Source organism: Lithobates pipiens, unplaced genomic scaffold (genome assembly GCF_037356315.1).
Source record: "Lithobates pipiens isolate NorthernLeopardFrog02 unplaced genomic scaffold, aLitPip1_a1.2 Scaffold_37, whole genome shotgun sequence".
In the NCBI taxonomy this organism is placed as follows: Eukaryota; Metazoa; Chordata; class Amphibia; order Anura; family Ranidae; genus Lithobates; species Lithobates pipiens.
The window spans coordinates 14,633,398-14,654,855 of NW_027507825.1; the positions used below are offsets into that span (position 1 = coordinate 14,633,398).

The 21,458-nt window shown below is 46.6% G+C and overlaps 2 protein-coding genes across 2 annotated transcripts in view; one reads left to right on the top strand and one right to left on the bottom strand.

Annotated features, from left to right (window-relative positions):
- The window catches only part of CPSF2 (cleavage and polyadenylation specific factor 2), a 43,224-nt gene extending 36,409 nt beyond the window's left edge, over positions 1–6,815 (bottom strand). The window contains exons 1-2 of the mRNA XM_077466748.1: positions 6,672–6,815; positions 4,871–5,038 (exon numbers count right to left, since the gene is read on the bottom strand). Coding sequence (XP_077322874.1) covers positions 4,871–5,019 — 149 coding nt within the window. The 5' untranslated portion in view covers positions 5,020–5,038; positions 6,672–6,815. The remainder of the gene's footprint in view (positions 1–4,870; positions 5,039–6,671) is intronic.
- Positions 6,816–7,174: 359 nt separating this feature from the next.
- On the top strand, positions 7,175–17,586 carry NDUFB1 (NADH:ubiquinone oxidoreductase subunit B1; the record flags this gene model as incomplete). Its single annotated transcript, XM_077466749.1, has 3 exons — positions 7,175–7,238; positions 8,235–8,376; positions 17,423–17,586. Coding segments are annotated over 3 exons (243 nt in total), but the record flags the coding sequence as incomplete, so codon positions are not given.
- Positions 17,587–21,458: the final 3,872 nt, after the last annotated feature.

Consider the following 21,458-nt stretch of genomic DNA (forward strand, 5'->3'; position numbering starts at 1 on the left):
GCTGTAGGGGTGTGACAGCCTGTGACTGGCAGAAATCTTCCCATACCATGTTATTGCCAAAAAAAAATACTAAAGATTTGGTGTGTGTGTGTGTGTGTGTGTGTGTGTGTGTGTGTGTGTGTGTGTGTGTGTGTGTGTGTGTGTGTGTGTGTGTGTGTGTGTGTGTGTGTGTGTGTGTGTTTAGACATGTGCAATTCGTAATTGAATGAATTTGGACAAATTCTTTAATTTGGAAATATCCAAACTAGCGAAAACCCGTTCAACAAACTTTTCCGAATGTTCAAGTAAATAAATAGGAAATTTAAAAAAGGTAACTCGAAAACCCGAAAAACTGAAATAAAAACGTAACTATTACTAGCCATTAGGGCTGAAACAACTAATCGATTAATCGACAACTAATCGATTATTAAATTAATCGATTACTATTTTCATAATCGATTAATCGGCCAGTAACAAAATGGGGTTAAAGTTAATGAGTCTGATGATATTTACCAGATTGACCCTTTAATAGTATATTTCTCCTTTAATAGTATATACAGCGTATTTCTCTCCTCTAATGGTATATACAGTATTTCTCTCCTCTAATGTTATATACAGTATATCTCCTCTAATAGCATAAACAGTATATATCCCCTCTAATATTATATACAGTATATATCCCCTCTAATAGTGTGTATATACAGTATATCTCTCCTCTAATAGTGTATATAGCCTCTAATAGTATATACAGTATATCTCTTCTAATAGTATATACAGTATATATCCCCTATAATATATACAGTATATCTCTTCTGTCTGTTATTCTCAGAGTGGATTAGATATTTTGCTTCTTAACCATATAGTTATTTATATTTACCACTGCATAGAGATATTTAAGAATAAATTGCTTTTTTTCTTTAAACTTTACATATTAACTAAATTATACACCACACCTTTTTTTACGGTTAACCGATTAATCGAAACAATAATCGGCCAACTAATCGATTATGAAAATAATCGTTAGTTGCAGCCCTACTAGCTATTAAATTGTGAGTATAAAATTTCCTTTCGACTTCGGCTATTAGTGAACGCAACGAATACAAATAATCTGAAATAACAACAAATACTATGTCTAAATGAATTGAATGGATTAATAATTACAATAATAAATAAAAAGTTTCAACATACAGATGTGCTTTATTGACAGATGCATGGTTCACAGCAATGAAAAAGAAACAGTGGGTGTTCACAGTACAATAAGAGAACACATTGAAAATGTAAACAGGTAAGGCACTTGAAACCTCCGCATGAACAGCGGCTAGCACAGTTTCCAGAACAAACCAAGAGATAATACAAAATACAACGTAGGCATTTATATTTCCTAGTTAAGAGAACCAGTTAGGATCATCAACCAGGGAAGACTCAACAGTGTGGCGAGTTTCACATCAAGGTCCAAAAGCATAAGACCTTATCAAACTTCCAGTGACACCCTCTGTTGGAGTAGGTCATCTTGTATTGGGGTAGGGCTGCACAAACCAGAAAAGAGCGAGGTGTTATCCAAGACTGAATTAAGCGAAAACAGCCTACAATGTGGGAATACGGGGTCTCTCTCAGGGAACAGTCTAGGCAGTTTCTCGGGGTATAGTACACTCAGTGGAGATATTTAACTTGAATCAACATATCTCTGGAGGAAATAAGTTTCGGACCCTGTTCCAAGCTATCCTCAGTCTTCCCCGTCCAATGAGGAGATGTCATTCTTGCAGTAATCCCATAGTTTCCCCATCCTAGGTATATCAGTGCACAGGAAGGCACCATAGAGAGATGATAAAGGCTTTTCTATGTCCCCTAGTGTCAGCATTTCTTCTATGGGGTCAGTTTTAATAGTGGGGGGCTGAGGGAAATGAGCCCTAGTAGCATGACGCAGCTGGAATTACCGAAATAGAATCCAGCCCGGTAGTCCGAACCTGAGACAGCTGTGAAAAGCTTAAACGGAATACCTGTGGGCATAACATCCCCAATAGTTTTAATCCCCTTCCACAACCAGAGCGGGGAGGGGGGGGGGGTCCTGTATCGTACGTAGGTGATGGAGCCCGGGGTTACCCCACAAAGGTTGAGCCAGGACAATTGACCCGAGGTGGAGAAGCGCTGCGCATTGGCCTTCTAAATTCTCAGCATGGTATGTGTGGGTCCCGGGATGAATCGGTAGACATTAAAGATCCCAGCACAAGTGGCTGCATTGGTTGTGGAGCCCTCGAACCACCAGTAGGCAGAGACCAAGACCGCTGCCCAGAAATAAGTTAATTTTAGGGAAAAAGGGAAAATGCAAGTTTACCCACTAGTAGAGGGTCACTGTGTACGACCAAGAATTGAATCATTCATCCTTAATTAAGGTGTTGGTGCCCAGAAATAAACCTGGAAATTGGGTAAAGCCAGGCCCCCCCCAACCCCCGAGGGGAGAGAGAATGTAGTTTTAGCAATGCGGGGGTGGGCTCCATTCCATATAAAAGCATATTAAACAGCTATTTCTCTAAAGAAGGAAGCGGGGACCCAAACTGCAAAATATATATATATATATATATATATATATATATATATATATATATATATATATATATATATATATATATATATATATATATATATATATATATATATATATATATATATATATATATATATATATATATATATATAGTTGAAACTATGGAGAAGCATCATTTTAATCAAGTTAATGTGGCCCAGCAGGTTCAGCGGAAGCCCCGACCACGAGGAGCAGCAATAACTGCCACATAACTCCCATTTCCAGCTGCACTGCTTCAATCTTTATAGTTAGCGTGGATTGGCACAGAGCAGTTGCTGACATGTCAGCCACAAAGCTCGAGTGAGGAGATTCTTCCATCTCCGGCTGGTCCATCTGCGATGACATGTTGGATTTCCGCGCTGCATGAGCCTCCACACGTGCGGGAGGAGAGGAAGGTTAAATCTCCTCAGTCTGCGGAAACCGGAGCTTTTTACTCCTTTCAGATTTAGCTCGGGAGGAACGGCGTCTCACCCAGGTGAAATCCCCTGTCCGCAGGAGGTAATTTTGACCAGGAAGAGGATATTAGCAGCACCTGCCAGCAGAGCTCTGAAGTAAGCAGCCGCTCAGGTGGCCATCTTGGAAATGGCCCCCCACTTTATACTATTATTAATTTGTTCCATTCGTTTCGAAAATTCGTCATTTCGGGTTAGTTTGCAACGTCGGATAAATTCGTATTGGTTATGTTAACTAACAGCCAAACTTGAAAGAAAATTCCAATACCTATAATTTAGTTAAGTTATTACTAGTTAGTTATTTCAGATTTTTGAGTTTTCCAATTTCCAATTCTTTTCCGAATATAAGATTTTTTTTCCAAATTGCAATCGAAGAATGGCCCAAAAAATAAAAAAACAAAAAAACAAAATGAAAAAAAAAAAAAAGATGAAACTAAAACAAACATTTTTCAGCAGTGCGTATGTCTAATTTGTATGGCAATTGAAAACAGTTTATTTTTACGCTGCATTCCAAAGGCTGTTTTTTTTTTTTTTTTTAATTAACCACTTCAATACCGGGCACTTAAACACCTTCCTGCCCAGACCAATTTTCAGCTTTCAGCGCTGTCGCACTTTGAATGACAATTGCGCGGTCATGCTACACTGTACCCAAATGAAATTTTTATCATTTTTTTTCCCACAAATAGAGCTTTCTTTTGGTGGTATTTGATCACCTCTGCGGTTTTCTTTTTTTGCTAAACAAATAAAAAAATAACGAAAATTTTGAAAAAAAAAAATGTTTTTTTTTGTTTCAGTTTCAAAACTTTGTAAATAAGTACATTTTCTCCTTCACTGATGGGGCTACACTGATGGGCACTGATAAGGCGGCACTGATGGGCACCAATGATGTGGCACTGATGAGGTGGCATTGATGGACACTGATATGTGGCACTGACGGGCGACACGGATGGGCACTGATAGGTGGCACAAATTGGCACTGATGGGCGGCACAGATGGGCACTCATAGGCGGCACAGATGGGCATGGATAGGCGGCACAGGTGGGCACTCATAGGCGGCACAGGTGGGCACTCATAGGCGGCACAGGTGGGCACTCATAGGCGGCACAGGTGGGCACTCATAGGCGGCACAGGTGGGCACTCATAGGCGGCACAGGTGGGCACTCATAGGCGGCACAGGTGTTATACTGTACTAATGGATGCCAATCGGTGCCAAACAATAATGCATGCCAATCAGTGATGCCCATTGTGGGCACTGATTGGCATCCATTATGGGCACTAATTGGCATCCATTGTGCTGACTGGCATCCCTGGTGGTCTAGGGAGGATTACCTTTTCCCTGGTGGTCTGGTGGCGTCCCTGGTGGTCCAGTGTGGGCATCCTCGGGGGGGCTGTGCTGATAATCGATGATCACAGACCCCCCCTGTCAGAGGAGCAGCCGATCGGCTCTCCTCTACTCACGTCTGACAGACGCGAGTGAGGAAAAGCCGATCACCGGCTTTTCCTATTTACACTGTGATCAGATTGTACACGGCTGATCACGTGGTAAAGGGTCTCCGTCGGAGACTCTTTACCTTGATCGTAGTTGCGGTGTGTCAGACTGACACCCCGCAACAACGATCGTCGCGATGCGCGCACCCGGGGGCGCGCAGCGGCTCATAATCCTGATCACGTCATATGACGTCCGATCAGGATTATGAAACCACTTTGCCGCCGTCAATTCCCTATAGGGCGGGCGGCAAGTGGATAAAATAATTACAATATAAATTAAACAGTGTGTGTTTGGTATCACTGTAAAGTTTACACCTGAGACCTGTCTATCTAGTAATGAGTAGGACACAATCCCCAACATGACACGTACTTTTTGATGGCTTCAATGATCTCCATAGAAAAACTTTCATCCCAGCCGCAGTCAAGTAAGAAGCGAAATTCATCCACCTGCAGCAAGTAGCAGAGGGCCGACTCCTCCTGCGCTCCAGAGAGCGTCGTCAGCTTGATGATGGAGGTCATCCTGGCAGCTGCTGCAAATCTGATAAAAGAAAAATAAACAAGAAAACAAGCATATTTTTTTTTTTTTTTTACCATTTTAAATTTATTATATAGAGCCGTCAATTTACGCTGCGCTTTATATATGTATTATACATTCATATCGGTCCCTGCCCTCAAGGAGCTTACATTCTAAGGTCCCTAACTTACATTCATATATCAGCATGTCTTAAGTGGTTGTAAACCCTTACAAACCACTTTGACCTACAGGTAAGCCTAGATTAAGGCTTACCTGTAGGTCCAAGAAATATCTCCTAAACCTATATGGTTTAGGAGATATTTGCCCGAAAACAGGCACCGCTGTCTACGGCGCATGCGCCGTTGACAGCGGCGCACTGAGCGCGGCATTTCCAACAACGGAGCTGCCGCGCGTGTCGGCTCCCGTGCGCATGCGCGGGAATGACGTCATCGCGGCTCCGCCGAATGACAGCGGCGGAGCTGCGAGACCCCACCAACAAGATGGATGCGGCGGATTACAGGGGACAGCGGCGACTTCGCTGGCTCCTGTGTCAGGTAAGTGACATATAATGGGCTACTATGCGATGCGATGCATAGTAGTCCATTATGCTTTGCCTTTGCAGGCAATGAAAGAGGAAGTAAACTCATCAGGGTTTAATTCCTCTTTAGGAGCGTGAAAGGAAACCAGAGGAAACCCAAGCAGGCACATGGAGAACATGCAAACTCCAGGCAGGGAGTGCCGTGGTTGGGACTCGAACCAGCGACCCAAGTACTGCCAGGGGGAAGTGCTAAACACACTGAAGGAAACATCCCTTGTGACAGTAATAGGCAGTGATAGGTTCTCTTTATAGTCACGTGATGATGGTGAACCTTGGGGCACCCTGGATGTTTTGGAACTACATTTCCTATGATGCTCCACTACACGGCAGAGTGCATGAGCATCATGAGAAATGTAGTTCCAAAACATCAGGGGTGCCCCAAGGTTCGCTATCACTGGCAGGGTGTCTGCTTTCAGAAAATATATGAGGGGGGGGGGGGGTGCTATGTAACCTTCAGGCCTAAAAATAAATTAAAAAAGCAAAACAAGCGCTGGCAGTGAAACGTTTTCAGGTAGCGTCCATTTAAATGAACAGGCTGGCAACGCAGCATGCCCACCCAAAAAAAGAACATGTGCCATTTTTAACAGCGCATACCCATGGCAATGCCACTTGCCAATGCATGCTGTGGCGGGACACACATTTCCACAATGCACAGAAGAAAGGTGTGAATGCCGCCCCCCCCAAGGTGATCGGAGGAAGAAGCAGAGGGGGCATGGCGGTGATAAATCTCCATATCAGTTCACTGGATGGTGGCAACTCCGGCAACAACCAACCAATGCCGCCGCCGCCTCTTATCACATCGCTTCCCCGCCGCTCCTCTGATCCCCCACAACCAGGAAGTCAGAACTTTGTTGTTCCAGGTGAAGCTGGAGGATCAGCATGACAGGGCCCCTTTAAGGTAGTTGCCCTGGGCAACAGCGGCCTTGTGTCCCAGTTGTTTGGGGGGGGGGGGGAGCTGGGCTCTCTATAGCAACTCCTGCTGGCTGCCATGGGTAACAGTCACTTCTTCTCGAACCTCCATAGACAGGACTCCGCTCGGTATGGCCCTTAGCCGGTTACCTTTCACAGGACTCCGGCCCTCAGCGCTCCCCGCTCATCCCATACACCGGTCTCACCAGCCCTACTATCCACTCTGCGCATGACCGGAAACTGATCGGCACCGTTCAAATGTGAGAGGGGGGGGCGAGCGGCTGATATCCCGGATAGAGGCGGCCTACACCGATCCGCCAGCTGTGTACAGGCACTAGAGCCTCTTCTCTACAACAACAATAACAGCCAGGTACACCTCGGCGCGGCTTTCTCAGGAAGCTGTATTTTGATTACTCTCCCCCCTTTCAAAAATGGTCTCGCCCAGTGTCTCTTCCGGGCTAGGGAGCGCGTCCAACTGTTCGCCTGAAGGGGGGGGGTGTGTGTGCGCGCTCATTCCGTATTTAGGTAATTATATCGCAGTCGAGTGCGGGTAATGTGTCACCTTCATCTGCTGTACTTTGGACGGCCGCTAGTGTTAGCTCTGTATTATCGGGGGATTGGGAGGGGGTTATTTTCTGATATGACTCCCCCCGAATAGTAGAGTGGACTCTTCCAGTGTCCTCTGTAGACATACAGCACACATTGGACTGCTCTCCGGTGAGGGGCGCCGAGACACCCAGGTATATATGGGGGGGAGGGGCGGCGTGTATTATTATTATTATTGTGTGCTTTCCCAGCCGTGTGTACGGTGGGCTCTTCCAGTGTCTTCTGCAGGCATACTGGGAAGGTCAAAGGGAGCATATGGGGGGAGGCAGGGACTGGGAAGGCCAGGGGGTGTACTTGGGAGAATTAACTGGGAAAGATAGGGGGGTTTATTGTGTAGATTAGGGGATGTACGTGAAGTGGGAGCGATGTAAAGGGAGCAGCGACTGGGGGGGTGTACGGGGAGCAGCGAGTGGGGAGGCCGGGGGGCCTACGGGGAGCAGTAAGTGGGGGGGGGGCGTATTGTGAGTGGGGAGGCTGGGGGATGTATGGGGAGCAGAGACTGGGGAGGCCAGGAGGTTTACAGGGGAGATTAGGGGGCTACTGGTTGTATTGACTGGGGAGGCCAGGGGGCGTGCTGGGGGCAATGACTGAGGAACAAGGGCAGCCATGCTATTTATTATCCAGGAGGCTGCAGTCCAGAGATGCCTAATAAAGTTATCATTCCCAGCATGACCTGACTGTCTTTGTTTAAGTTGTAAGATGATGGGAGTGGTAGTTGCTCAGTAGCTACAGGGCAGTGGGCAGCAGGGTGTTCCTGGGAGACATACCAGAAAGTAGGACCAAAGGGATTTTTGGAGAGACAAGTGAGGGCAGGACTGGAGGGGTCCTTGGGAGGCTACGGGGGGGCCCCAAGAGACCGTGGAAGGGTGGGATTTGGGGACCCTGGAAGATGGAAAGGAGGGCAGAAACAGGAAGGGCCCATAGAGGCGGGTGGAATTCTGGGCCCCTGAAGATAGATGGGAGTATAGGTCTGGAGGGAACCCCCCCCCCCCCAAGGAGAGGGTGGGACCTCCCGCACGCACAGACAGACATAAGACTCTCAGTATCTCGGTAGTTGCACCCCAATCTTCAGGTCGCCCCTAACATTTCCCCTTTTCTCTCTCTCAGCTATCATGAACATTGTGACCTTTGTCCGGGAATTCTGGACCTTCTCCTTCCTGCCGGCTGGATTGCTGGTCGGCTGGTATCTTGATCGGAGGTATGCAGAGAAGCTCTCCATCTTCAAACATAAAAGCAAACTCTTCCCAGGGTGAGAGACTTTTTTTTTTTTTTTTTTTTCCTCGGATCATTTTACTACTTTCCCTTTTTTCCAGCTCCTCGGTTTGGTTGATTCCTCATTTTCTGGATGAGTGAGGCAGCTCTTCACTCGCTGGAGAAATATGTTCTATTTCCATCATCAAGGGAGCGACATGTCGCTCACCCAGCCAGCAACTGAGCAACTTGTGGCAATGCATACTTTGTTTTTTTTGTTTTGTTATGTTTTTTGTTTTTTTCCCTATATACCGAACCTGTTGCTCTCAAGTTATTGCTAGGTCACAAGAGTGACAGCAGCCCAACACTTGTACAGGGAAGTCTGGGTGTTCTCTGCATTTTTTTTTTATTTTTTTTTCTAGGGTGTAGGAACCAGTCAGTGCTTTGACAACAGGAGCGTTTCTGATTGGCTCCTGCGTATATCTGTGTGATCGTGAGCTGGTTATCACCGAATATCCCTGAAGGGCCACTTTGTGGGAAGCAGGTTTGCTGCAGCTATATATAGGGTTGCGTAGTCCACAAAAACATACACTATATTACCAAAAGTATTGGGACACCTGCCTTTACACACACAAACTTCAATGGCATCCCAGTCTTAGTCTGTAGGGTTCAATATTGAGTTGGCCCACCTTTTGCAGCTATAACAGCTTCAACTCTTCTGGGAAGGTTGTCCACAAGGTTTAGGAGTGTGTCTATGGGAATGTGTGACCATTCTTCCAGAGGCCCATTTGTGAGGTCAGGCACTGATGTTGGAAGAGAAGGTGTTCTATCGAGTTGAGGTCAGGACTCTGTGCAGGCCAGTCAAGTTCCTCCACCCCTAACTCACTCATATATGTCCTTATGGACCTTGCTTTGCGCAATCGTGTTGGAACAGGAAGGGGCCATCCCCAAACTATTCCCACAAAGTTGGGAGCATGAAAATGTCCAAAATGTCTTGGTATGCTGACACCTTAAGTGTTCCCTTCACTGGAACCTAAGGGGCCAAGCCCAGCCCCTGAAAATCCCCCCCCCCCCCTTCACCAAATGGTTTGGACCAGTGCACAAAGCAAGGTCCATAAAGACACGGGGCTGACTCCCTGGTGAGCATCTGTACAGACACTATAGCCTCATACACACGATCGGATTTTCGGCAGGGAATTGTATGATGACAGACTGTTGGTTTAAAATCTGACCATCAGTACTCTCCTTCAGACAATTGTTGTCCAACTTTCCGCAAACAAATGTTGGACAGCAGGCCAGTAAATTTTCGGTGGACAACGGTCTGTTGTCAGATTTTTGTACAAACACGCATGCTCGGAATCGGTGCTCACCAAATGCTACGTTAGCAGAAGGTGCCCAAAGGGTGGCGCTCAAGAGCTGAAATTCCACGTAGTATGTCACTACGTTCGTGTTTGTTGGCCGACAATTGTGTACCATTTGTATGCAAGACAAGTTTCTGACAGCCTGACGCATGAAGGTTAAAAAAAATCTACGTGCAGCTCCCCCAGTTATAGAGGCCCGTCTGGATCCAGCGATGTGCGCAAGAGCAGCAGCTCTTGTGCCTCTCCAAGTCCTTACTGACTGCAACACATTGAAAGCCGTTGGCTCCCACTGCTGTAAATCATGGCCAGTGAGATGGGGTGAGTCATGGTCTGTGTGTCTTATGGACACAGAGGCAGCTCGGGAGCAAACATGAACGAGTGCCCCCATAGTAAACCGCTTGCTATGGAGGCAGTCAGCAAGGGGAAGGGGGGGGGGAGAAGTGTTGGCACAGGACCCCAAAAGAGTGTTTGGGCTGCCCTGTGCAAAACCAACTGCACAGAGCAGGCAAGTATAATGTGTTTATTTTTTAATGTAAGCCTTTAACCACTTAAGGACCGCCCCACGTACATGTACTGCTGCAGGGCGGCCCCTAAGTGCATAATTGCGTACCTGTACGTCATTGGCTCTGCGCCATGTGTGCACTGCCGGAGCTGTGCTCCCCGCTTTGAATGGACACAGAGGGCGCCAATCATTCGTAGTAGAGGCAGACTGTCGTTCTGTCAGACAGGAAGAAAGATCTTGTGTTCCTGCAAATCAGGAACACAGATCTCTCTCTCTTCGTCCAGTTAAAGCATTCCCTAAGAGCACACTTAACCCTTTGATTGCCCCTGGTGTTAACCTCTTCCCTGCCAGTGTCATTTTATACAGTGACAGTGTTTTTGATCATGGTGTTGCTGGTCCCCAAAAAAAATTTTGTCTGCTGCAAAAACAATAAAAAATAAAGTCCATAAATCTATCCCCTATTTTGTAGACACTATAACTTTTGCGCAAACTAATCGATATACGCTTATTGGGAGTTTTTACCAAAAATATGTAGAAGAATACATATTGGCCTAAATTGATGAAAAAAATAGATTTACTTTTTTATTGGATGCGTTTTAGAGCAGAAAGTAAAAAATATTAAATAATATAAATTTATATATATATATATATATATATATATATATCTCTATCTCTCTCATTTTTCTTTTTTTTTCTTTAACCACTTTCAGACCGGACCAATTTGCTGGTCAAAGACCAGACCACTTTCTCAAATCGCCTTTCAGGACAACCCCGGAGAGAGTGTAGCTCCACCTTGCAATCAGGAAACACATGCCCACTTTAAAAACACCTCCTCCTCCTCCATGGCTTCAGTTATTGTGTTTCCTCCTTGGAGGAAGCATGTGCCTGAACCAGGGAGAGCTACACTCTCTGCAGGGGAGTAAGGCTTACCTTTTGTTGCAGGTTGTTTCTCTTTGACCCCCAGCAGCATCTCCACGGGGAGAGGACTCCTGGAGCTCCTGGTCCCGCCATCTCACGGGAGTAAGGACCCTCGGAGTGCCGGCGTCGGGTGCCCGGTGTCCGCTTGTTAGCGCAGGGAGGGCTCTGTTGCTGGCGGAGGCCGCTGCAGGTCAGCGGCATGGCTCCGTTTTCGGCGCCGGGTCCCGGGCGGCGACGGCGTCGTTCACGGTGACGCGCGGGCGCTCTGAGGGGGCGTGGCGCCGTGGTTCAGCGCCTGGAACGCAGGGGTCATGGGGCGGGTCAGGTGACCGTGTGCTTCCGCTTCCGGCCGGCCTTGATGACGCGGAGGCCGGGAAAATTTAAAATGAGAGCTGTTTGTAAAATAGCTGCCTCACTCAAACGATGGAAGAGTGCAAGCCAGCTATGGCGGAGACAGGCGCCCCCAGCACCGGTCCAGCCCAGGTACGTAAGGTGCACTGGCACCCTCTGCTTTACTGTGGGTATGTCTTTGTTTGTTCCCCCCTCTTGGGGGCCTGTCGCTGCAGGTCAGAGGTGGACTTCGCTCTGACCTTTTGCAGCCTAGTTCTGGGGTCTCACTAGTAGGTCTGTTTGGTGGTGGGTCTCTGCACTGGCTTGGTGTTAAGCAACTGGTTGTTGAGAGCTTTTAGTGAATTAAACCTGTATGTCGTTTCAGGAAAAATCACTAGGAAAAGCTAGACCAGGTCAGAGAAAATGTCCTTCCTGCAAAACCCCCCTCAGAGATTCATGGCAGAAGGCAATGTGCAGAAATTGTATCAGAGAATTAGTGGAAGAGGAAACATCTCAACAATATAAGGATTTGTTTTCTTCGGTTAAAGAGCTGACAAACTCTTTGAGTTCAGTCAAGTCCATCCTGATACAAAACCCTCCCGCACAGACCGAGCCTCAGAACTTACCGCCCAGCCCCAGGGCGTCGTCATCCAGACAGGTGGAAACTGAAGAGTCTGGAGACGAAGGGGGTAGTACTCTCATCTCCTTCAGGGATTCTGAGGAGGAGGAAGAGGAAGAAGATAGCAGGGGCTCCAAATTCAAGCTATCACTAGAGGAAGTAGATGATATTTTAAAAGCAATCTACACTACTCTAGAAATTCAGGAAGAAAGAGTACAACTGTCAGTTCATGACAAAATGTACCAGGGGTTGGACGAAACAAAACGGCGAGTTTTTCCTGTCCACAGGGTCCTCTCAGACTCAGTGAGAAAGGAGTGGAAGGACCCAGAAAAAGCCCCTTTCTTCTCTAAAGCTCTCAAAAGAAGGTTTCCCTTCGAAGATAAGGACTCAGAGGTTTGGAACAAGAAACCCAGAGTCGATGCAGCTTTCTCGCAGGTATCCAGACGAACGGATCTAGCCTTTGAAGATATGGGGATCCTTAAAGACCCAATGGACAAAAAAGCTGACTCCATCCTTAAAAAAGCTTGGGATGCTGCGTCAGTCAGTCTAAAACCAGCAATGGCAGCTACGGTGGTGGCCAGGAATCTGGAATGTTGGGTAGAGAAGCTGAAGAGCCATATTGAGGCGGGGACACCCCGCAAGGATCTCTTAGAGTCCTTTCCACTGATCCTGAATGCAGTCAAATACATGGCGGATGCATCAGCAGAATCAGTTAAACTGGCCGCTAGGTCTTCGGCTCTTGTAAATTCAGCCAGGAGAGCAGTTTGGCTGAAAACATGGTCTGGGGACACTGCCTCTAAGGTCAAGCTGTGTGGTCTTCCCTTCTCGGGTGACTTGCTCTTTGGTCCTGATTTAGAGTCTGTGCTGGATAGAACAGCCGATAAAAAGAAGGCTTTTCCAGTTAAGAAAAAGCAGATTGCTAAAAAGAATTTTCGTGCTTTTCAGCAGTCCCATAAAAAAGACCAGGAGCACAAGAGCAGATGGGGTTCACAGAAGGGCAAAGGCAGGGGTGGAGTCCTCTTTAGATCTCCCCCAGAGCAGTCCCCTAAGAACAAGTGACAATATCTCCCCAGTGGGGGGGAGACTGTCAGCTTTTCGCGAACAATGGGACAGGCTGTCTCCAAATCTGTTCGTGAAGAGCGTTGTCGATCAGGGGTACAGGTTGGAGTTTTCAGAACTACCCCCGAGCAGGTTTTATGTGACAACATTGCCAAGGGATCAGGAGAAGGCCTCTGCAATGAAGCTGTTGTTACAGGAGCTGATACAGCAAGAGGTTCTGATTCAAGTCCCAGTAAACCAGCAGGGCGGGGGTTTTTATTCACATATTTTTCTGGTGAAAAAACCCTCAGGGAAGTACCGTCTAATCCTGAATCTGAAATTCCTGAACAGGTTCATTCGGTACAAACATTTCAGGATGGATACAATTTTCTCCATCACAAAGCTGTTGACCCCAGAATGCTTCATGGCATCCCTGGACCTAAGGGATGCCTACCTTCATATACCAATTCATCAGGCATCGCAGCAGTTCCTGCGCCTGGCATTGAAGGTAGGGAGTTCGGTATGGCACCTCCAATTCAGGGCTCTGCCGTTCGGACTCTCGTCCTCTCCCAGGGTCTTTACGAAGATTATGGCAGAGGCTTTGGAACCCCTGAAATTGAAGGGGATTCCAGTTGTTCCTTATCTGGACGACCTTTTGTTTTTTGCAGACTCCAGGGAGCAGGTCCTAGTCAATCTCCAGAGGGCCCAGTCTCACCTCGAGGGCCTGGGATGGCTTCTAAACCTAGAGAAGTCAATCCTGACCCCCTCACAGGAAATGAAATTTCTGGGGTATACATTAAATTCGATTCTCCAGAAAGTTTTCCTGCCGTTGGAAAAACAGGAAAAGTTACAGCTAGCTGTACAGCGGATACAGAGCAACCAGACAGTCTCAGTCAGGATGGCTATGGCAGTTCTGGGCCTGCTTACGGCAGCAATCCCGGCTGTTCAGTGGGCCAGGTTCCATTCCAGACCCCTTCAGAGGGAGGTTCTGTCAAGCTGGTCCCATCAGGATCCTTTGGAAAAACAGCTAAAAATTTCGTCAAAGACGAAAAGGGCTCTTTGGTGGTGGAGAGACCAGGCAAACCTCTCAAGGGGCCTGGTGTGGACCTTTCCTGTGGACAAGCGCCTTACTACAGACGCAAGTGCCTGGGGCTGGGGAGCCCATCTGGATGGTCAGACATCTCAGGGGGTCTGGTCAAAACAGGAAGCTCAAAGATCATCCAACTGGAGGGAGTTGAAGGCGATCTTTCTGGGTTTAGTGGCATTTCAGCAGAGTTTGAGAGGCCACCATGTTCAGGTGTTGTCAGACAACACAACAGCGGTTACCTACATTATGAAGCAAGGGGGAACCAGAAGCAGGAGCTTGATGGAGCTGGCCAATCTGTTGTTAGCCTGGGCAGAACAGAACACAGCCTCACTATCGGCAGTGCATCTGAAGGGCTCTCAGAATTTGTTTGCGGACCTCCTAAGCAGGCGCAAATTGCTAGAGGCAGAATGGAGTCTGAATCAGGAAGTGTTCCTGATGATCTCCGAGGCCTGGGGGGTTCCTCAGGTAGACCTTTTTGCCAGCCAGCAGAACTCAAAGGTGGACAGATTCTTTTCTCTTCACCGAGGAGATGCAGCAATAGGGTTGGATGCATTCGCTCACCCCTGGCATTACCAGCTGTGCTATGCCTTTCCCCCCTTTCCTCTAATTCCACTAGTACTGAGGAAATTCAGGGAAGAAAGGACAGACTTAATACTAGTCACTCCTTTTTGGCCAAAAAGACCCTGGTTCGTGGGTCTTCGAAACCTAGCCTCGAAGCCCCCATGGAGGTTACCACTCAGAAAAGATCTGTTATCCCAGGGGACAGTAAGTCATCCAGAAGTGGAACTCCTGCAGCTAACCGCCTGGTTTCTGAGGAGGACCTGTTAAAGGCTAAAGGTCTCTCAGATAAAGTAGTAAAGACCCTGCTGTCCAGTAGGAAGGCAGTTACACAGGCAATTTACATGAAGGTCTGGAAAAAGTTCAACTCCTGGTGCAGTTCTAGAGAACTCAAGGTCAAGAGCACGGTGTCAGTCTTGGAGTTTCTCCATGAAGGAATGGAGAAGGGTCTCGCAGCCAGTACCCTGAAGACTCAGGTGGCTGCCTTATCAGTTTTCTTTGAAAAGACTTTATCTAAAGAAACTTTAATTTCTAGATTTTTTAGGGCTCTTGCTCGAAATAGACCAGTAGCCCTTAAAGACTTTCCCAGTTGGGATTTGTCTACAGTTTTACAGGGTCTCTCGGGAGCACCGTTTGAACCCTTACAGGAGGCTTCTTTGCAGAAGGTGGTTTTAAAAACAATCTTTTTGGTGGCCATCACCTCGGCCAGGAGAGTCAGCGAGCTCCAAGCTCTAGCTATTACAGAACCCTTCCTTAGAATTTATCAGGACAGGGTGGTACTGAGGACGGATCCAGCATTCCTACCGAAAGTATCCTCAACTTTCCATCGATCACAGGAAATAGTGTTACCTACATTCTCTGCAAGCCCAGCAAATGCAGGAGAGGAAGTTTTTCACACATTGGATGTGAGAAGATGTCTTTTACAGTTTCTGAAAGTTACTAAAGAATTTAGAAAATCAAACGCCCTCTTTGTGATATTTTCTGGATCACGCAAGGGGGAGAAAGCTTCTAAAAGTACGCTGGGTAGGTGGCTTAAGTTGGCTATAACAGAAGCCTATAAAGCAAAAGGAGAAATACCTCCCTCAGGTATTGCTGCCCACTCTACTAGATCCACGGCAGTTTCCTGGGCTGAAAGGGCCGGTGCCACGCCTGAACAAATCTGCAAGGCTGCCACTTGGTCCAGTTATTCGACATTTCTCCGGCATTACCGGTTAGATCTACTGTCTGCAGCAGATCAGGCCTTCGGCAGGAAGGTACTGCAGGCAGTAGTCCCGCCCTAGGGTAAGTTTCTCGGTTATCCTCTCCGGGGTTGTCCTGAAAGGCGATTTGAGAAAGACTCAGTTAGACTTACCGGTGACGGTATTTCTAAGAGCCTTTCAGGACAACCGTTACTTCCCTCCCTAGGTTATGCTTAGTAAATGTATTAAGTTCTACCATGGTGTTGTGCTTTCTGTGCTTTGTTTTCCAGCGTCGGAAGGCCACAATAACTGAAGCCATGGAGGAGGAGGAGGTGTTTTTAAAGTGGGCATGTGTTTCCTGATTGCAAGGTGGAGCTACACTCTCTCCGGGGTTGTCCTGAAAGGCTCTTAGAAATACCGTCACCGGTAAGTCTAACTGAGTCTTTTTGCGATTCGGCACTGCGTCGCTTTAACTGACAATTGCGCGGTCGTGCGACGTGGCTCCCAAACAAAATTGACGTCCTTTTTTTCCCACAAATAGAGCTTTCTTTTGGTGGTATTTGATCACCCCTGCGGTTTTAATTTTTTGCGCTATAAACAAAAATAGAGCGACAATTTTGAAAAAAAACGCATTATTTTTTACTTTTTGTTATAATAAATATCCCCCAAAAATATATAAAAAAACATTTTTTTCCCTCAGTTTAGGCTGATACGTATTCTTCTACATATTTTGTGGTAAAAAAAATCGCAATAAGCAATTATTGATTGGTTTGCGCAAAAGTTATAGCGTTTACAATATAGGGATAGTTTTATAGCATTTTTATTAATCATTTTTTATTTTATTTTTTTACTAGTAATGGCGGCGATCTGCGATTTTTATTGTGACTGCGACATTGTGGGGGACCCATCGGACATTTTTGACGCATTTTTGGGACCATTGTCATTTATACAGTAATCACTGCTATATAAATGCAGTGATTCCTGTGTAAATGACACTGGCAGTGAAAGGGTTAACCAGTGGGTGGCAGTGTAGGGGTTAAGTGTTCCTAGGGGTGTGTTACTAACTGTGGGGGGGTTGGGCTTTCATTTAGTGTACACTGATCTCTGCTCCAATCACATGGAGCAGAGATCAGCGTCACTAGTTGCTAGGCAGAATGGAAAAATGTTGTTTACACAGCATTTCCTCCATTCGGCCGCTCCGTGAGACGATCGCAAGGATGCCCGCGGCGTTCGAGTCCGCGGGTCCCGCGACCGGACTCACGGGGGTCCGACCAGCGCGGAAGCGCGCCGCCGGCGGCGCGCTCCCGATGGCAGGGCGGCATCGAATATTGGACGTACCTGTACGCCAATATGCCTGCCCGTGCCATTCTGTCGACGTACATCGTCGTGCGCTGGTCGGGAAGTGGTTAATGCAGCTGCAGTATTTGTACTTTTTTTTTTTTTTTTATCGTTAAGTTGATATTAAACATTATTTACAATTTAATAACCGTGTTTTAAATTTTTCTCTCTGAAGGGAGCTCGAGCCAAAGAAAGAAGAATCAAAGGGATGAATAGAGAGATGGTGATCTGCGAAGGTCTACAGTGCAGCCTGATGGATGTGCGACTTCCTGTATAAATTGTGTATTTTGGAACCAGCTCTTATCTGTTATATATAATAAATATGATTTTCAATGGTAATATTTCTTCAGTTTATTTCCTATTGAAAAGGTCTACAAGATGGTAAATGGAGCGGGGGGGGGGGGGGGGAGTAAAATATGTATATAAATAATAACTATGGATCTTGATCTATTTTGTCTTCAGTTGCAGTAGATCCAGTGTATATACAAAATGTTTATTAACCACTTGCCTACCAGACACTTACACCCCCTTCAGCGCTTTCACACTGTTCACACACTTTGAATGACAGTTGCACGGTCGTGCTACACTGTACCCAAACAATTTTTGTTATCATTTTCTTCACACAAATGGAGCTATCTTTTGGTGGTTTTTAATCACTGCTGCATTTTTTATTTTTTTATTTTTTAAAAAAAAAAAAAAGACCAAAAATATTGGGGGAAAAAAAGTGTTGTGTTTTTTTTTTTTTTTTTTTTTTCCTGTCAGTAAATTTTGGAACCAAGTAATTTTTCATCCTCACTGATGTGTGCTGATGAGGCAGCACTGGTGGGCATTGATGAGGAGGCACTATTATGCCGCACTGATACCCTGTTTCCCCTAAAATAAGACCTAGCGTAATTGTCGGTGTTGGCTGCAATATAAGCCCTACCACCCAAATAAGCCCTACTCTGTTTCCTCAAAAATAAGCCCTACCCTGAAAAGAAGACCTACAAGGACTTTAACTAGGGCTTTTATTGCAGCCAACACCGACAATCACACTAGGTCTTATTTTAGGGGAAACAGGGTAGGTGGTACTGGTGGGCTTTGATGGGCAGCACTGATATGCAGCACTGATTGGAATTTTTCATCCTCACTGATGTGCGCTGATGAGGCAGCACTGATGGGCTGAACTGGTGGGCATTGATGAGGAGGCACTATTATGCCGCACTGATAGGTGGTACTGGTGGGCTTTGATGGGCAGCACTGATTGGTGGCACTTGTGGGCACTGTATGCTGACAATGGTGGGCACTGTTTTGCGACACTTTATTGTAATCGGGGCACTGATGATCAGTGCCCTGATTATATCCCTAGATGTCCCCCTGTGAGGAGATAACTCTGATCGGCTCTCCTTACACTCTGTCAGTGTGAGGCGAGGAGGGCCGATTACCGGCACTTCCTTGTTTTACATGTTTTTCAGGAACGTCCATCAGAAGGAGGGATTGCGCGTGCCCGCGCAGCGGCGCGATCCCGATGCGCTCGTGTCACCCGGACATGGCGTATCTCGGATTGGCAGGAGGGCTCTGTGATTGGCCCTCCTGATCACATGACGGCCGTGTCTAATCACAGCCATCATGTGATGTAAACAAACAGCCGGTTGCCAGGCAATCGGCTCTCCTCTCCTCACACGGAAGTAGTCGCTGAGGAGAGGAGAGCAGATCGCTGCAGCCGGCTGATGATCAGTGAGTATGAGCTGTTTTTACAGCTTTTTACTCACTGATCACCAGTCTAGTGTAATACACACATGTCCCCAAATAATAAAAACACATGTCCCCCACATATGTCCCACTAAAATCACATGTCCCAATGATTATCTGCACACATATGTACATGATCATTTGCGTACATATGTCCGTGATCACACAAACCAATTATTATACACTTAACAGAATTTTTTTTTACCAAAAGCATGTAGTAGAATACATTTTGGCTTAAATTCACCACAAAATTTGATTTAATTGGATTTCTTTTAAAATAGAAAGAAGAAAATATTGTTTTTTTTTTTTTCCAAATTTCCACTTTTTTTGCGTATCACAAAAAAAAAAAACGGATTCGTGAATAAATACCACCAAAATAAAGCTCTATTTGTGTGAACAAAATGATAAAAATTTCATTTGGGTTCAGTGTAGCATGACCGCGCAACTGTCATTGAAAGTGCGAGAGCGCTGAAAGATGAAAATTGGGCTGGGAAGGAAGGGGGTGAAAGTGCCCGGTATTGTAGTGGTTAAAGAGCCACAGACAAGGCTCTTTACAGAGATCGGGGTAGGGCCGTGTCCTAGCAACATATGTCGTCCCAAAACTAGAGCTTCACCGCGCCGCCGTCAAGCTTTGACAGTGGATGGGCAGCAAGCAGTTAAAGTAGCTTTCCAGGTAAGGATATTTTTTTATATATATATATAAATTTACATTGGTGCAACTTGAACCAATGTAATTATGGATGCACTATACCTGGCTGATGCCCATGGAAGCTGAAAATCGCTGTAGTAGATACCACTACTACACCACTGTAGTGAAGGGTGCCACATCACCTGTCACCACTTGCAGAATGTCACTTACCACGTCACCTGCCACCATTTGCAAATTGTCACCTGCCACCATTTGCAAATTGTCACCTGCCACCATTTGTCACTTGCCACATCACCTGCCACCATTTGCAGATTGTCACCTGCCACCATTTGTCACTTGCCACATCACCTGCCACCATTTGCAGATTGTCACCTGCCACCATTTGCAGATTGTCACTTGCCACGTCACCCATCACCATTTGCAGATTGTCACTTGCCACATCACCTGTCACCACTTGCAGATTGTCACTTGCCACATCACCTGCCACCATTTGCAAATTGTCACTTGCCACCATTTGCAGATTGTCACTTTCCACGTCACCTCTCACCATTTGCAGATTGTCACTTGCCTTGTCACCTGTTACCATTTGAAAATTGTCACTTGCCATATCACCTGTCACCATTTGCAGATTGTCACTTGCCACGTCACCTGTCACCATTTGCAGATTGTCACTTTCCACCATTTGCAGATTGTCACTTGCCACATCACCTGTCTCATTTGCAGACTGTCACTTGCCATGTCACCTGCCGCCATTTGCAGATTGTCACTTGCCACATCACCTGCCGCCATTTGCAGATTATCACTTGCCACATCACCTGACACCATTTGCAGATTGTCACTTGCCACATCACCTGCCGCCATTTGCAGATTGTCACTTGCCACATCACCTGCCGCCATTTGCAGATTGTCACTTGCCACGTCACCTGACACTATTTGTCACTTGCCACGTCACCTTTCACCATTTGCAGATTGTCACTTGCCACGTCACCTGCCGCCATTTGCAGATTGTCACTTGCCACATCACCTGACACCATTTGCAGATTGTCACTTGCCACGTCACCTGCCACCATTTGTCACTTGCCACATCACCTGCCACAATTTGCAGATTGTCACTTGCCATGTCACCTGACATTTGCAGATTGTCACTTGTCACGTCACCTGACACCATTAGCAGATTGTCTTTTGCCACCATTTGCAGATTGTCACTTGCCACATTAACTGCCACCATTTGCAAATTGTCACTTGCCACGTCACCTGCCACCATTTGCAAATTGTCACTTGCCACGTCACCTGCCACAATTTGCAGATTGTCACTTGCCACTTCACCTGTCACCATTTTCAAATTGTCACTTGCCACAATTTGCAGATTGTCACTTGCCACCATTTGCAGATTGTCACTTGCCACCATTTGCAGACTGTCACTGGCCACATCACCGGCCACTAGATGTGGGTTATCACTTGCCAACTGATGTGGATTGTCGCTTGCCATGCCAGCCAGTGCCACCAAATGTGCCTTGTCGCTTCATTGGTTGCAGGCTGGCAGCACTGATCCATTTAGTGAGGGCAGAACCAGAGAGCGGAGATGCGGGACGGGCAGTGAGAGATGATGTCATCTCTCTGCTCCCCACCACATATCGCTCCCATCGACACATTATGCTCATTATGAGGGGCTCCCACCCTCCCTGCGCTGTCCTCATTATGAGGGGCTCCCACCCCCCCTGTACTGTGATCAATATGAGGGTCTCCCACCATCCCTGTGCTGTGCTCATTATGAGGGGCTCCCACCATCCCTGTGCTGTGCTCATTATGAGGGGCTCCCACCATCCCTGTG